General features: G+C 45.3%; 2 protein-coding genes across 4 annotated transcripts in view; one reads left to right on the forward strand and one right to left on the reverse strand.

Annotated features, from left to right (window-relative positions):
- The window catches only part of LOC139262838 (uncharacterized), a 51,398-nt gene extending 41,901 nt beyond the window's left edge, over positions 1–9,497 (reverse strand). For 2 of the 3 annotated variants that reach the window (XM_070878012.1, XM_070878015.1), the window contains exons 1-3: positions 9,221–9,497; positions 5,114–5,192; positions 5,003–5,026 (exon numbers count right to left, since the gene is read on the reverse strand). In XM_070878012.1, the coding sequence (XP_070734113.1) occupies positions 5,003–5,026; positions 5,114–5,192; positions 9,221–9,270 (153 nt within the window). In that variant the 5' untranslated portion in view covers positions 9,271–9,497. The remainder of the gene's footprint in view (positions 1–5,002; positions 5,027–5,113; positions 5,193–9,220) is intronic. The other variant, XM_070878013.1, reaches the window with a different exon arrangement.
- Positions 9,498–10,111: 614 nt separating this feature from the next.
- The window catches only part of hars (histidyl-tRNA synthetase), a 35,480-nt gene continuing 28,616 nt past the window's right edge, over positions 10,112–16,975 (forward strand). The window contains exon 1 of the mRNA XM_070878016.1: positions 10,112–10,269. Within this exon, the coding sequence (XP_070734117.1) occupies positions 10,180–10,269 (90 nt within the window). The 5' untranslated portion in view covers positions 10,112–10,179. The remainder of the gene's footprint in view (positions 10,270–16,975) is intronic.

A 16,975-nucleotide genomic window follows, 5' to 3' on the forward strand; every position in this document is an offset into this window, starting at 1 on the left:
AATAGGTTCCGCGCACCGTTGTGTTTCAAGACGACATCCTGATCACCGGTCGTGACACCACCGAACACCTGCACAACCTGGAAGAGGTTCTATGTCGACTAGACAGAGTGGGACTCAGGCTAAAATGCTCCGTGTATTTTCCTGGCGCCAGAGGTCGAATTTTTGGGGAGAAAGATTGCGGCAGACAGAATCAGACCCACGGACTCAAAGACAGAGGCCATCAAGAATGCACCCAGACCACAGAATGTGATGGAGCTGCGTTCATTCCTGGGACTCCTCAACTATTTTGGTAACTTTCTATCTGGTTTAAGCACTTTGCTGGAACCGTTGCACATGTTGCTACGTAAGGGTGACAACCAGGTTTGGGGTAAATCTCAAGAGACAGCCTTTGAGAAGGCCAGAAACCTACTTTGTTCTAATAAGTTACTTGTACTGTATGACCCGTGTAAACCATTAGTGCTAGCTTGTGATGTATCTTCGTGTGGGGTCAGCTGTGTGTTACAGCAAACCAATGTATCGGGCAAACTTCAACCAGTTGCATTCACGTCTAGAAGTCTGTCTAAGGCTGAAAGAGCCTACAGTATGGTCGAGAAAGAGGCATTAGCATGTGTATATGTGGTTAAGAAAATGCACCAATGCCTATTTGAACTTCGGTTTGAGCTTGAAACCGACCACAAACTGCTCACTTTGCTGTTTTCAGAAAGGAAATGTATAAACGCCACTGCTTCGTCCCGCATCCAAAGATGGGCACTAACATTATCCGCCTGTGACTATGTAATCTGCCACAGACCAGGCACGGAGAACTGTGCTGATGCCCTCAGTCGGCTACCATTGCCCACTACCGGGGTGGAAATGGCGTAGCCCTCAGACTTGCTTCTGGCCATGGATGCTTTTTAGAGCGAGGGGTCACCCGTCACTGCTCACCAGATCAGGACCTGGACCAGCCAGGATCCTGTGCTATCACTTGTAAAAAGTTATGTCCTCAATGGGAGCTGGTCGGCCGTTCCCGGGGAAATGCAAGATGAAATTAAGCCGTTTCACCGATGCAAAGATGAAATGTTCATCCAGTTGGATTGTCTCTTTTGGGGTAATCGTGTGGTTTTGCTTAAAAAAAAGGCAGGGAAACACTTATACGCGACCTACACAATACCCACCCAGGCATAGTCATACTGAAGGCTATAGCCAGGCCCCCATGTTTGGTGGCCCGGCATTGACTCGGACTTAGAGTCATGCGTACACCGGTGCAACACATGCTCACAACTGAGCAATGCACCAAGGGAGGCTCCATTGAGTCTGTGGTCATGGTCCTCCAAATTGTGGTCCAGGATCCACGTAGATTTTGCTGGCCCCTTTCTCAGAAAGATGTTTTTAGTTGTAGTGGACGCTTACTCTAAATGGATTGAATGCGTAATCATGTCATCCAGCACATCCACTGCCACCATTGAAAGCCTCCGGGCTATGTTCGCCACCCATGGCTTGCCCGGCGTCCTTGTCAGTGACAATGGACGGTGTTTCACCAGCTCGGAATTCAACGAGTTTATGACCCACAAAGGCATCAAGCATGTCAGGTCTGCCCCGTTTAAACCCGCATTCAATGGTCAAGCAGAACGGGCAGACCAAGCTATCAAGCAGAGCTTGAAACGCGTGATGAAAGGCTCCTTGCAGACCCGCTTATCTCGGGTTCTGCTCAGCTACCGGACGCAGCCCACTCACTCACTGGGGTTCCCCCTGCAGAATTATTAATGAAGAGAGCACTCAAAACCAGGCTCTCCCTAGTCCACCCGGATCTAAATGATCATGTGGAAACCTGGCGTCACCGGAAAAACATGTACCACGATCGCGCGGTTGTATCGCGTGACATTGATGTTAACAACCATGTTTGTCCTTAATTACGGTCATGGTCCTAAATGGGTTGCTGGCACTGTCTTGGCCAAGGAGGGGAATAGAGTGTTTATAGTCAAACTATTGAATGGACAAACGTGCAGAAAGCATTTGGATCAGACCAAACTGCGGTTCATACCAGGAACAACCAGGAACAACCTGAAGAGGACATCACCATCATCGATCGACCAACACACACCCAACAAGCAATCAACCTCGCTGTCAATCAAGAAGATGAACCCACCATTCCCAACAGTCCTGTCAGACCAGCCCCGCCACAGTGCAGCAATGGTCCGACCAACTCACCTATGCCAGAGTTTGAACTCCGACGATAAACCAGGGAGTGTAGGGCCCCGGATCATCTCAACTTGTAAATCATTTGTATCAAAGATTTTGAGAGGGAGTGATGTTATGTATGTAAACATTGTAACTGTGTAAGACTTAACACCAGAGGGCACAACTGTTGAAGGCCCAGGGGTCACCTGCACACCTTGTGCAAGGGAGTATAAAAGGTTGTCTGCCATGCTGCTTAGGCACTCTGGAGTTGTATTAAAGAGACTAAGGTCACATCAGTTTTAGCTCACAGTACTCAGTCTTGTGGAGTTCTTCCATACTTAACACATTTCATCTGGACCTGATTATTTATCCACTTTCAACGCTACTAAACCCCTTAATACTTCCTCTCACTATGTTTATTTAATCTAATATTTCACACTCCTCCTCCATGATTGCAATGTCTGCATTGCCCCTCTGAAAACAGATGCAAAGTATTCATTAAGAATCCTACCCACTTCTTCTGCCTCCACACACAGATTACCTATAAGGTCTCTAATAGGCCCTACTCTTTCTTTAGTTATCCTCTTGCTCCTAATGTATTTATAAAAATATCTTTGGCTTTTCCTTGATTTTACTTGCCAAAATTGTTTCATGCTCTCTCTTTACTTTCCTAATTTCCTTTTTAATTTCACCCCTACACTTTCTATACTCTTCTCGGGTTTCTACAGTATTGAGCCATCGGTATCTGTCACAAGCCTCCTTTTTTTTCTTTATACTACCATGTACGCCTCTTGACAGCAGGGGGCTTTAGATGTGTTAGTCCTATCCTTTTTCTTTAAGGGAACATACTTGCCAAATTGTCCCATTTTGATATTTAATAAAATAAAATCCAGAATTATTGTCCAAAACCCGGCGGGCCGGACTAGTTAGCGACTTCGTCGCTATGTTTTAAGTGATCGGTCTGAGCCTTGCCGAATGACCCTCGACCCGGCCTGACCCGACCTGACCCACACCACCATTAGTACTTTGTCTGCCTCGGTGGCATATGTACGCTCTTGATTTTCTTGTCCGAAATCCGGAAAAATCCATAGGTGTTTCCAGTCCACCTTGGCTAAATCAACTCGCAGCTTAGTAAAATTGGCTTTCCCCCAATTGAGAACCTTTATTCCTTTGTCCCTTTCCATATCTCCCCTAATATCAAAATGGGACAATTCAGATTTTTGGACAGCTGTATTTGAGACGTTGTACTTGTATTGGAAGGTACATCAGCGACACGGCAGTGGGAGACATTCAAGGAGGAGGTCCTGAGGGTTCAGAGCAAGTATGTTCCCTTAAAGAAAAGGATAGGACTAACACATCTAGAGCCCCTTGATGTCAAGAGGCATACATGGTCACTAGCCAAAATGCTCTCCCACTGCTCTTCCACCTGCCCAGCTTCATTCCCAGTCCAGAACCGCCCCCTCCCTTGTTGGGCTTGCTACATTATGGGTAAAAAAGTTCTCCTGAATGCATTTTAGGAATTCTGCACCCTCTAGACCTTTCACGCTACTTCTATCCCAGCCTATATTAGGGTAGCTGAAATCCCCCATTGTTGGTGCATGTATATTGATCACATGATCGCGTTTTCGTCAGCTGAGGCTCGGCAGGCAGCATTCTTCCCTCTCAGTCATGAAGGTCGTGAGTTCGTAGAAACATAGAAAATAGGTGCAGGAGTAGGCCATTCGGCCCTTCGCGCCTGCACCACCATTCAATATGATCATGGCTGATCATTCAACTTCAGTACCCCATTCCTGCTTTCTCTCCATATCCCTTTAGCCGTAAGGGCCACATCTAACTCCCTTTTGAATATATCTAACGAACTGGCCTCAACAACTTTCTGTGGTAGAGAATTCCACAGGTTCACCACTCTCTGAGTGAAGAAGTTTCTCCTCATCTCGGTCCTAAATGGCTTACCCCTTATCCTTAGACTGTGACCCCTGGTTCTGGAACTCCCCAGCAACGGGAACATTCTTCCTGCATCTAACCTGTCCAATCCCGTCAGAATTTTATATGTTTCTATGAGATCCCCTCTCATTCTTCTAAATTCCAGTGAATATAAGCCTAGTCGATCCAGTCTTTCTTCATATATCAGTCCTGCCATCCCGGGAACCAATTCCCCCACTCCAGAGGCTTGAGCACAAAATCTAAGCTGGAACTCCCAGTGCAGTACTGAGGGAGCGCTGCACTGTCGGAGTGGCCGCCTTTTGGATGAGATGTTAAACCGAGCCTCCGTCTGCTCTCTCAGATGTATCTAAAAGATCCCATGGCCACAATTCGAAGAAGAGCAGGGGAGTTCTCCTGCTACCTTAGCCAATATTTACCGCTTAACCAACACCTAAAATAGATTATCTGCAATGTTCCCTTTAATTATTTTTGGGTGGGGGGCTCCTTTAACAGTTTGCATAGTCCAGTTAAATTTCCGTGAGCCGGCTGCGTGGGACCTCCTGAGAGCCGCGGGGCCACACAGCTTAACGGGAACGCTGATTATCTGGTCATTTATTTTATTGCTGTTCGTGGGAGCTTGCTGTGCGCTAATTTGCATTTCCTACATTACAACAGTGACTACACTTCAAGAAGTACTTCATTGGCTGCAAAAGCACTTTGGGACGTCCGGAGGTCGTGAAAGAGGCTGTGGAAATGTAAGTTTTTCTGTAAATCCATGGGACTCCAGGCATAACACACCTTCCAGTGTACAGTCTACCTCCCTTGACATCACACAATATTTAGCCCCGATAGACTTGTACCTAAACTTCACATGAGATACTTTAGCGAGTCAAATGTTGTAATTTACGAACCTAGTCCCTACCTTTGGAAAAGTATTGCACAGACCCTGGAAAGGAAAATAAACAAAATATAAAAATTGTGATTATTTTTGTTAATTAAAATCATTATTCGAAGAGAGGTAAAACATTCATACCTTTGCCTTCTCTTCTAGCAGGACTTTATTTTCCTCTGAATCTGATGCATTTGGAGAAACTGTCACTTGTGATGTGAGGCTTTCATTTTCCATAAAAAATAAGACATGTAAATATTATAATTATATATATATGCAGTGGATATATAATATGCAACAGAGAGGTACAAGTTTTATTCCGCAAGTTTTGCATTTATTTCATACAGAACTAAAATTCCTCTGGAATTGACATGATGCATGAAGCCTGGCTTTACACTGAACCAATAAATCCAGTCAAGAAGGAAAGAAAGACTTGCATTTATATAGCGCCTTTCACGACCACCGGATGTCCCAAAGTGCATTACAGGCAATGAAGTACTTTTTGAAGTGTAGTCGTTGTTGTAAGAAAGGAAACGAGCCAGCCAATTTGCGCCCAGCAGGCTTTCACAAACAGAAATGTGATAATCTGTTTTAGTGATGTTGATTGAGGGATAAATATTGGCCAGGACACCGTAGATAACACCCCTGCTCTTCTTCAAAATGGTGCCATGGAATCTTTTACATCCACCTGAGAGAGCAGACGGGTTTAACGTCTCATCTGAAAGATGGCAACTCCGACAGTGCAGCACTTCCTCAGCACTGCACTGCGAATATTAGCCTAGATTTATGTGCTCAAGTCTCTGGAGTGGGACTTGAGGCGAGGGTTCTGAGCCACAGCTGATTCCAATTCTAATGCACCACTCCTCTAGTTCTATTTGAAGACCCCTTCTGCCGATCTTTGAATGCTTGATGCCGGAGCCTAATAGAAGCCTGTATTTATATGCATTTATATAGCGCCTTTAATGTAACAAATTGTCCCAAGATGCTTCACAGGAGCGATTATCAATCAAAATTTGACACTGAGCCAAAGGAGGAGATATTAGGACAGGTGACCAAAAGCTTGGTCAAAGAGGTTGGTCTTAAGGAGTGTCTTAAATGAGAAGAGCGAGGTAGCGAGGTGGAAAGGTTTAGAGAGGTAATTCCCGAGACGACTGAAGGCATGGCAGCCAATGGTGAGGCGAAGGAAGTGGGGGATGCACAAGAGACCAGAATTGGGGGGATACAGAGTTCCCCAAGCGTTGTAAGACTGGAGAAGGTAAACATAGAAACATAGAAAGTAGGTGCAGGAGTAGGCCATTCGGCCCTTTGAGCCCGCACCACCATTCAATATGATCATGGCTGATCATGCAACTTCAGTACCCCATTCCTGTTTTCTCTCCATACCCCTTGATCCCTTTAGCTGTAAGGGCCACATCTAACTCCCTTTTGAATATATCTAACGAACTGGCCTCAACAACTTTCTGTGGTAGAGAATTCCACAGGTTCACAATTCTCTGAGTGAAGAAGTTTCTCCTCATTTCGGTCCTAAATAGCTTACCCCTTATCCTTAGACTGTGACCCCTGGTTCTGGACTTCCCCAACATCGGGAACATTCTTCCTGCATCTAACCTGTCCAATCCCATCAGAATTTTATATGTTTCTATGAGATCTCCTCTCATTCTTCTAAATTCCAGTGAATATAAGCCTAGTCGATCCACTCTTTCTTCATATGACAGTCCTGCCATCCTGGGAATCAGTTTGGTGAACCTTGGCTGCACTCCCTCAATAGTCCTTCCTCAGATTAGGAGACCAAAACTATACACAATATTCAAGATCTGGCCTCACCAAGGCCCTGTACAACTGCAGTATGACCTCCCTGCTTCTATACTCAAATCCTCTTGCTATGAAGGCCAACATGCCATTTGCCTTCTTCACCGCCTGCTGTACCTGCATGCCAACTTTCAATGACTAATGTACCATGACACCCAGGTCTCGTTGCACCTCCCCTTTTCCTAATCTGTCACCATTCAGATAATATTCTGCCTTCCTGTTTTTGCCACCAAAGTGGATAACCTCACATTTATCTTCATTATACTGCATCTGCCATGCATTTTCCCACTCACCTAACCTGCAGCCTCTTAGCATTCTCCTCACAGCTCACACTGCCACCCAGCTTAGTGTCATCTGCAAACTTGGAGATATTACATTCAATTCCTCCGTCATAATCAATAATATATATTGTAAATAGTTGGGGTCCCAGCACTGAACCTTGCAGCACCCCAGTAATCACCGCCCGCCATTATGAAAAGGACCTGTTTATTCCTACTCTTTGGGTCCTGTCTGCCAACCAGTTCTCGATCCACGTCAATACATTACCCCCAATATCATGTGCTTTAATTTTGCACACTAATCTCTTGTGTGGGACTTTGTCAAAAGTCTTTTGAAATTCCAAATACACCACATCCACTGGTTCTCCCTTGTCCACTCTACCAGTTACATCCTCAAAAAATCTAGAAGATTTGCTAAGCATGATTTCCCTTTGATAAATCCATGCTGACTCGGACCGATCCAGTCACTGCTCTCCAAATGCGCAGATATTTCATCTTTAATAATTGATTCCAACATTTTCCCCACCACCGATGTCAGGCTAACCGGTCTATAATTCCCTGTTTTCTCTCTCCCTCCTTTTTTAAACAGTGGGGTTTTATTAGGTTGCAGAGATAGGGTGGTCCGAGACCATGGAGAGATTCAAACACGTAGATGAGAATTTTAAAATCAAGATGTTGTTTTTAATGTAAAGAAACATCCCAAGAGGCATAGGGAAGTTGATGTCGAGCCCCTCAGGTGAGTTTCGAAAAGGTGGCCAGAAGCTTGGTTGAACAGATGGGTATAAGAAGGTCTTAGAAACATAGAAATATAGAAACATAGAAATTAGGTGCAGGAGCAGGCCATTCGGCCCCTCGAGCTTTCACCGCCATTCAATAAGATCATTCAACCTCAGTACCCCTTTCCTGCTTTCTCTCCATACTACTTGATCCCTTTGGCCGTCAAGGCCATATCTAACTCCCTTTTGAATATATCTAATGAACTGGCCTCAACAACTTTCTGTGGTAGAGAATTCCACAGGTTAACCACTCTCTGAGTGAAGAAGTTTCTCCTCATCTCGGTCCTAAATGGTTTACCCCTTATTCGTAAACTGTGACCCCTGGTTCTGGAACTCCCCAGCAACAGGAACATTCTTCGTGCATCTAACCTGTCCAATCCTGTCAGAATTTTATATGTTTCTATGAGATCCCCTCTCATTCTTCTAAACTCCAGTGGATACAAGCACAGTTGATCCAGTCTCTCCTCATATGTCAGTCCTGCCATCCCAGGAATCAATCTGATGAACCTTCGCTGTGCTCCCTCAATAGCAAGAATGTCCTTCATCAGATTAGGGGACCAAAATTGAACACAATATTCCAGGTGGGGCCTCACCAAGCTCGAAGGAAAAATGTAGGGAAGGTCGACAGGAAAAATGTAGGGAAGGAATTCCCGCATGTTGAATCAATCGACTGAAGACTTTGCAACTAATGGTAGGATAAAGGGAGGGAGGAGGTACACAGAAGGAGAGCATTTAGGAGGGGATAACAGGCTAGGTGATCCTTAGTCTCAAAGCATTAAATTATGAGAAAAGACTGGGACATAAAAGTAGATAGATAGAACTTGCATTTATATAGCACCTTTCACAACTGCAGGACGTCCCAAAGTGGTTTACAGCCAATGAAGTACTTTTGAAGTGTAGTCACTGTTGTAATGTTGGAAACGCGGCAAACGCGGCAGCCAATTTGCACACAGCAAGCTCCCACAAACAGCAATGCGATAATGATCAGATAATCTGTTTTAGTAATGTTGGTGGAGGGATAAATATTGACCAGGATAATGAATGAATGCAGTACTAAATGTATATTTACTTTTCAAAATCCAACAGACTACTGTGCTACAGTGATTGCCGATCAGATATCCCAGTTTAAGCAGTCTATTCCTGATAATTCAGCTAATGTGTGCTAAAAATGTAGTTGTCCAGTTATATGAATTGGGCATTGGAGGTGGCACACTAAAGTGGAAGTTTGAATTAAGAATAGACTGTATATGAAATAGCATCTTTATGTGATCCTAACCACGCACCCGTATGTGTTACAGTAAAGCTGTGACACATTGGGATTTATGTGATTATAGCAGCCTTTTCATTCAAGGTTACGGTGCGACTGTATTCAATAACCTACTGGCTACCTGTCGGAAGAAGCTACTCCATTCTGCCCCCGATGGTTTCTGGAAGTCATGCTATCCCCCCGGTGTTGGACTGCGAGCTCAGTTTGACTTTACTCAGAATCTTGTCACAGAATCAGTGCCATTGTGGCGTCAGTCGCCCCTCGTCGCTCACAATGGCAACAAGCCCAGAACCAGCTCGGGCAATGCCCAGCGAACTCCCTCTGCACCCCACTGTGAATGCAGAGAATGAATGCAGGCTTACACCAGGGAGCGGGGTGGTGAGTGCCCGCAGGGTTCACCGCTGGGCTCCCAAAAACTCAACATTTGTTTTTGGCTTACATTTATTTTTTAATAAGCAAAAAGAACCATTGTTGCAAAAAAAATTGGACATGGGAAGACTTTGCAACTTTTAAAACAGAGTGCAATGCACCGTAAATCAACCACCCACAACTTTGTTTAGTCCAAGTTGCACTATTTTTGCAACATTCTGCCGCATTACGGGCGACACGCATGCGCGGCTTTTCCGAGGGGGCGGGGCCTGTGACTGGTGGGTTCGCACGTGACGCTGAGGGGCGGGGCTCCGACGTCAACCACCGCGGGCCGAGCGACGGTTGGATGACGGTCGCAAGGGGTGGGCGGGGCTTCGATGACAGACGTGAGGATGGGCGGGGCTTCTGCGATCGAATCGAGCGTGGGCGGCGCGCTTGGGTCCAACGTGGGCGGGTCTTGGGTGACAGACGCTGCGGATGCGCGGGGCTTGGGTGACAGACGTGCGAATGGGCGGGGCTTGGGTGACAGACGTGAGCGGAAGGGTGTGGATTGGGTGACAGACGTGCGAATGGGCGGGGCTTGGGTGACAGACGTGAGCGGAAGGGTGTGGATTGGGTGAGGGGCGCGAGGATGGGCGGGGCCCGAGCTGTTGGATAAGCTCTGTGCGCGGCGCGAGCCGGCTAACGGTCACTTTCCTTTCAGCGGCGGCAATGGCGGAAAAAGCGCAGCTTGAGCTGGCGGTGAGGGAGCAAAGCGAGCGGGTGCGGCAGATGAAGGACAAGAATGCCCCTCATGATCAGGTCAGTGTCCGCAGCAATGGCGGCGGGGGGGAAAGAGGATTAAAACTAACTATATCTGTTTTATAACAAAAAGGCCATGCTGCTGTGACGGGTGAAGCCGCGGCCTCGAGTGGTGGTGGCGGCGGTGGCGGCCGGGAATCGTGGCCTCAGTCCCGGGCGGAGCAGGGAGCTGACCTGATGACTCAGTAGGCCGCAGGTTTGATCCCCGGCCTGTGTTGTGGAAGCAGCTGGGCGGGGGAGAGGAGGAGCTGCAGTGCTGGTTTAGCTGTGAAACCCCCATGGTCGAGCAGCCGGCTGACACTGTCCCCCTCCTCCCCCCCCCCCCCCATGGTCGAGCAGCCGGCTGACACTGTCCCCCTCTCTTTTCCCCCCCCCCCCCCCCATGGTCGAGCAGCCGGCTGACACTGTCCCCCTCTCTTTCCCCCCCCCCCATGGTCGAGCAGCCGGCTGACACTGTCTCACTCTCCCCATGGTCGAGCAGCCCACTATCTCGGCTCACATATTATGAATGGCCAAGTGCACAAGTTGCAGAATGGCTGCTAATGTCTCTGAAACTCTATGGATCAGTGGGAATCCTGGAAGAAGTGTCCCTATTGTACCTTTTGTCAGTGCAGTAAACATTGTTAATGTCTAACAGCACTGCGGGAGCACCTTCACCACACGGACTGCAGCGGTTAAAGAAGGTGGCTCATCACCACCACCTCGAGGGCAAACCCCTCGACCACCCAGAAGGACAAGGGCAGCAGTTCATGGCAACACCATCGTCTGCAAGTTCTCCTCCAAGTTCACACACCATCTTGACTTGGAAATATATCGCCGTTCCTTCATTGTCGCTGGGTCAAAATCTTGGCTTGCACTCCCTCCCTAACAGCCCTGTGGGAGCACCTTCACCACATGAACTGCAGCGGTTCAAGAAGGCAGCTCACCACCAGCTTCTCAAGCAATTAGGGATGGGCAATAAATGCTGGCCATGCCGGTGCTGCCCACATCCCGGAATGAATTAAAAAAAAATACAATGAATAAAATTATTTCACTTAATTAAATCTAAATTTGCCTAATTCATCCTGTTGTATGTACAATTGCCTGGTCTTCAAATATAAGAATACTTCTTCTACATCACTGTACTGTAATTTGCATGCATTTGGGATTTACATAAGAAAAACGAGTAGGCCATTTGGCCCCTCGAGCCTGCTCTGCCATTAAATAAGATCATGGCTGATTTGATCTTGGTCTCAACTTCACTTACTTCCCTGCCTGCTCCCTATAACCTTGATTCCTCCATCGTTTAAAAATCTGTATCACACCTTAAATATATTCAATGACCCAGCCTCCACTGTTCTCTGGGGTAGAGAATTCCAAAGATTCATGATTCTCTGAGAAGAAATTTCTCCCCATCTCTATTTTAAATGGGCGACCCCTTATTCTGAAACTATGCCCCCTAGTTCTAGATAACACCTAGAGGGTGGTGGGGGTCTGGAACTCATTGCCTGAACGGGTGGTAGAGGCGTAAACTCATCGCATTTAAAAAGTACTTGGATATGCACTTGAGGACCTAGTGTTGAAAGATGGGATTAGGCTGGATAGCTCTTTGTCAGCCGGCATGGACACGATGGGCCGTATGGCCTCCTTCTGCGCTGTAAATTTCTATGATTGTATGTGATGATTGAAGTTCGATATAAGTAGATTTCACTCACTGCTCAGAGTGGAGACAATGAGACAAGAGAAAGGAAGGGGCATGTAATGAGCAACATGAGCATCGCAGAACTGCTTCCTGAAATTAAACTTCGTGTGCAAATACAGCATTAAACTCCCGAATGTCTCCTGTGTTAAACATAGAAACATAGAAAATAGGTTAACAACTCTCTGAGTGAAGACGTTTCTCCGCATCTCAGTCCTAAATGGCTTACCCCTTATCCTAAGACTGTGTCGCCTGGTTCTGGACTTCTCCAACATTGGGAACATTCTACCCACATCTGACCTGTCCTGTCCCGTCAGAATCTTATAAGTTTCTATGAGATCCCCTCTCATCCTTCTAAACTCCAGTCTATAAAGGCCCAGCTTACCCCTTATCCTTAGACTGTGACCCCTGGTTCTGCACTTCCATTTTCTGACATTTTTGTGTTTTCCAGCGAGATAGGAACAAGCGTAGGCCATTCAGCCCCTTGGAACTGCTCCACCATTCAAATATATTCGCTCCATTTTGCTGCCTTTGTTCCATATTCCTTGATATCCTTGCCCAACAAAAATCCATGAAACTCGGTCTTCAAAGCTTCAATTGACTCATGGCATCCACAACCACTTGAGGGAGAGAGTTCCAGATTTTCACTATTCTTTGTGTGGAGAGGCCTGGCTGGCCTCCCACATTCTATCTTGCATAAACTGGAGGTCATCCAAAACTCAGCTGCCCGTGTCCTAACTCGCACCAAATCCCACTCGCCCATTACCCCAGCATTTTCTGACCTACATTGGCTCCCAGTTAAGCAGTGCCTCGATTTCAAAATGAGCATATTTTCAAATCCCTCCATGGCCTCGCTCCTCGCTATCTCTCAACTGCTTCAGACACCCGCCCCTCCCCCCCCCCCCCCCCCAGAGATGTCTGCGTTCCTCTAATTCTGCCCTGTTGAGCATCCCTGATTATAATCTCTCCATCATCCATCATTGGTGGCCGTGCCTTCAGCTGCCTGGGCCCTAAGCTCTGGAATTCCCTCCCTAAACCTCTCCGCCTCTCTACTTCTCTTTCCTCCTTTAAGACGCTCCTTAAAACCTACCTCTTTGACCAAGCTTTTGGTCATCTGACCTAACTTCTCCTTGTGGCTCTGTGTGAAATTTTTTGTCTCGTAATACTGTGAAGTGCTGTGGTACGTTTCACTATGGTAAAGGCGCTGTATAAATACCAGTATGTTCTGTCATCTCGGTTTCATTTACACCAGGACAGCAGTTGAACTGCTAACTATTTCAGCTGAACTGAGAGACAGCTGTATAAATTCTGCAGGACTACAATCATTTTGAATCATTCCTATCCAAACTCAGTAAAATCTTTTTAAGCCACTAAAACTGAGGAAAACTCCATTGGAGCGAGACAGTGACCTGAAATGAAATTGCATCAGTTATTTCCCTGAAATTCATCCTGATACTATTTGTTCAAAGGGTGGAGCTATAACTGGATGATGTAATGCTGGCTGAAATTGCCTCAGAGAGCACTTGCAAGGGGAAATTATCACAGAAATATTTCTTTTAAGACTGGTTTCTGTAGATTCATTTATGTTCAATTTAGGCATTTATTTGGTCCAGAATTCTTCCAGATTATCATTAAAATTCAAAAATCTATACATCGTTCTGTAGTACAGAATCAATCTTCAACACAAAACTAACATCTTCATGCCAGTAAAGTTCTACCCAACATTAGCCACATTTTTTAACTGACTTGATCAATGCCTTTTTAATTGCAATCGTTTTCTGATAGTCTGGCTATTGTAAATGTCCACATCCTTTGAACTATTGGAACTAGAAATAAGAGGAGAAAATGCTGGAAATATTCAGCAGGTCAGGCAGCATCTGTGGGGAAAGGAACAGAATAAAGTTTCAGGTCGATGACCGTACATCAGAACTGTTCTGAGGAAAGGTCATCGACATGAAACGTTACTCTGTTTCTCCACTGATGCTGCCTGACCTGCCGAGTATTTCCTACATATTTTCTCTTTATTTCAGATTTCCAGCATTCACAGTATTTTATTTTTGTACTATAACTAGAACACATTTTCTAAATTGTGAAAAATATATAATGTTAGAATTTCATAATTGCTGATATACTATGGTCCTTGGGTAAATTCTGTCCTGTCTTCCCCACTGAGAACTGTGTAATGCTAACAGTCATTATCATACCTGAAATGTGTTTTATTGGTGAATAGGTGAATTGCTGGCATCCTTGGGACACTCGACTACAGAGAGGGTTTATCGTTGTATTGTTTGAGAAAAGTGGGAAACTATGAACATGAACTCCTCTGGCTGAGGAGTCCAGAACCAGGGTCATAGTCGCAGAATTAGGGGTTGGCCATTTAGGACTGAGATGAGCAGAAATTTCTTCACTTAGAGGGTGGTGAATCTTTGGAATTCTCTACCCGAGAGAGCCGTGGAGGCTCAGTCTGAGTATATTTAAGTCCGAGATCGATAGATTTTTAAATATTTAGGAAATCAAGGGATATGGGGATAGTGCCGGAATGTGTTGTGGTAGAAGATCAATGAGATGATCTCATTGAATGGTGGAACAGGGTCAAGGGGCCGAATGGCCGACTCCTGCTCCAATTCTTATGTTCTTGTGTTCTTATGAATGTCAGTATCCACTCCACACTAAGTTTTTCACTATCATTTCTGAACAAACTTTTTATCAACTGTTACAATTGATAAGAACCTTGCCAAGCAATAGAGTATGGGCATAATAAAAACAGAGCACATGTTCAGTAACAGTTCAAGGAAACGTGAAATCCCGAAATGGGTGGGATATTTGTATTGAAATACAAGGGTGTACACCAGCTAATCTTAAAATTCATGTAGAATATTTACAAATTGAAATGAATTAATTGCTTGTACCCCCCTCCAATGCCAAGTTGATGGTTGTAACATATTAGTACTGTAGTTAGAGAAATAGTTAGCACCTAAATACCACATGCTGTTGTTTCTTGGCTTTAGTAACTAAGGAAATAGGCTCAGCTGTAATGATCAATAGGTTACAACGATCCAGTGACTTGCAAAAATATTCTTCCAGAACTGTGTAATTTGAAATCTGTTTTTCGGTTTAGTTAATGACCATTGTTACTCCTCCCCACCATGCTTTGCTGCCACACTGTACCACTGGGTTAGTGGTAGTTGCTGACCAGTTTTCTCCTGTTCCTCCATGCGCAATCCATCTGGCAAATCCTTCCCCGTGTGCTGTGTAATTTTGGGACCCGGTGGATTCTGGATGCAATCTGCGGGAATGAACATTGTGATGGGTGGACTTCAATGGGACTTGATTCTTAACGTTGCTTAATGGGACTTTTGTGATTATTGGATGCGTGGGGCACGTTGCACCTAACTTGAAACCAAAATGAACAAATTTGGAACAATTGCTGGGAAATACTGGTCTGGATTCGCCTGCTACCGGATTGGGCACTGCAACATGGCTGCACGTGTGATGTGCTCTCTGCCGAATGAACAGGTGCGTTTACAACAAAGTTTTCCTCTACTAGCAGGTCTGGCATTTTAATTTTGTAGTCAATTTATCTCGAATATTAAACCATTTTAGTGCTTGGGTGAACCATAATAAAATGTAGACACTAGAAATTTCAACCCAAGAATGTACCTGTGCAGATTTAACTTTTTATTTTAATTGTACAAAAAAAAAACCTCTGCTAAGTGTACCTTGTCATCTGATGAAGAGCAACGTTGAAGGCTTCTGAAAAGAAATCTGTGGCTCGGATATTTGCATTTCTTTGCTAAAAGAAGACCTGAATGGAAGTAGAAAGACTACTGGCAGCTTCAGGGAGCTCTCTATTCCATGAGCCAGTCTGTTTTTCTCAAGTGATTCATAGAAACATAGAAAATAGGTGCAGGAGTAGGCGATTCGGCCCTTCGAGCCTGCACCACCATTCAATAAGATCATGGCTTATCAGTAACCTCAGTACCCCTTTCCTGCCTTCTCTCCATACCCCACATGCTATGAATGAAAAAACCCCACAAATATTATAATAATGTTACTGAAATGTCAAGGGTAGCTTCTTCGACACCTCAAACCCACAACGTCTACCACCTAGAAGAACAAGGGTAGCAGGGGCACACCACCACTTTCAAGTTCCCCTCCAAGCCACACGCCATTCTGACTTAGAAATATATCGACCGTTCCTTCAGCGTTGCTGGGTCAAAATCCTGGAACTCCCTCCCAAACAGCACTTTGGGAGTTCCTTCACCATGCTATTCAAGAAGGCGGCTCACCACCACCTTCTCAAGGCCAATTAGGAATGGGCAATAAATGCCAGCACGCCCACATCACAGGAATGAATTTTTAAAAATTATAATAAAGTCACACTAAGAATCTGTACAATTAAATGCCTTGCATCTAACAAGCAATCAAAGCACCACCCCTTTCAGAGCTCTCATCTTGAGAACAAAGCATCACCATCAGCTGAAATGACCACTTGTCTGCTTAAATTACCAGTCAAATGTCTGGTATGGTTTTTTTTGCTACTTTTGATTAGCCAATGAGGAATGAGTAGACAGCAGAAGCAAGGCAATCGGATCTGCATTTCTTTTCAAACCTGCTATTCACAAACCACGAAGTACCACAAAACAGGACAATTGTATAGTTTTAAAAGGGGCGATCACACTACTGGGAATGTACTATACACCCCCAAACAGTCAGATGGAGATAGAAGAACCAATATGTGGGAAATGTGCAAAAGCTACAAAGCTGTAATACTGGGGGATTTCAACTATCCTAATATTTAATGGGGGGGGAAAGTATTGTAAATGGTACAGGGGGAACAGAATTCCTCAAATGCATTCAGGAGAACTTCTTCGGCCAGTATGTAACAAGCCCAACAATGGAGGAGGCGGTTCTGGACTTGGTTTTGGGGAATGAAAAGGGGCAGATGGAAGGGGTGTCAGTGGGAGAGCATTTTGGTGCTAGTGATCATAATTCAGTAACATTTAGGGTAGCTATGGAAAAGGACAA

The sequence above is a fragment of the Pristiophorus japonicus genome, chromosome 4 (genome assembly GCF_044704955.1).
Source record: "Pristiophorus japonicus isolate sPriJap1 chromosome 4, sPriJap1.hap1, whole genome shotgun sequence".
In the NCBI taxonomy this organism is placed as follows: Eukaryota; Metazoa; Chordata; class Chondrichthyes; family Pristiophoridae; genus Pristiophorus; species Pristiophorus japonicus.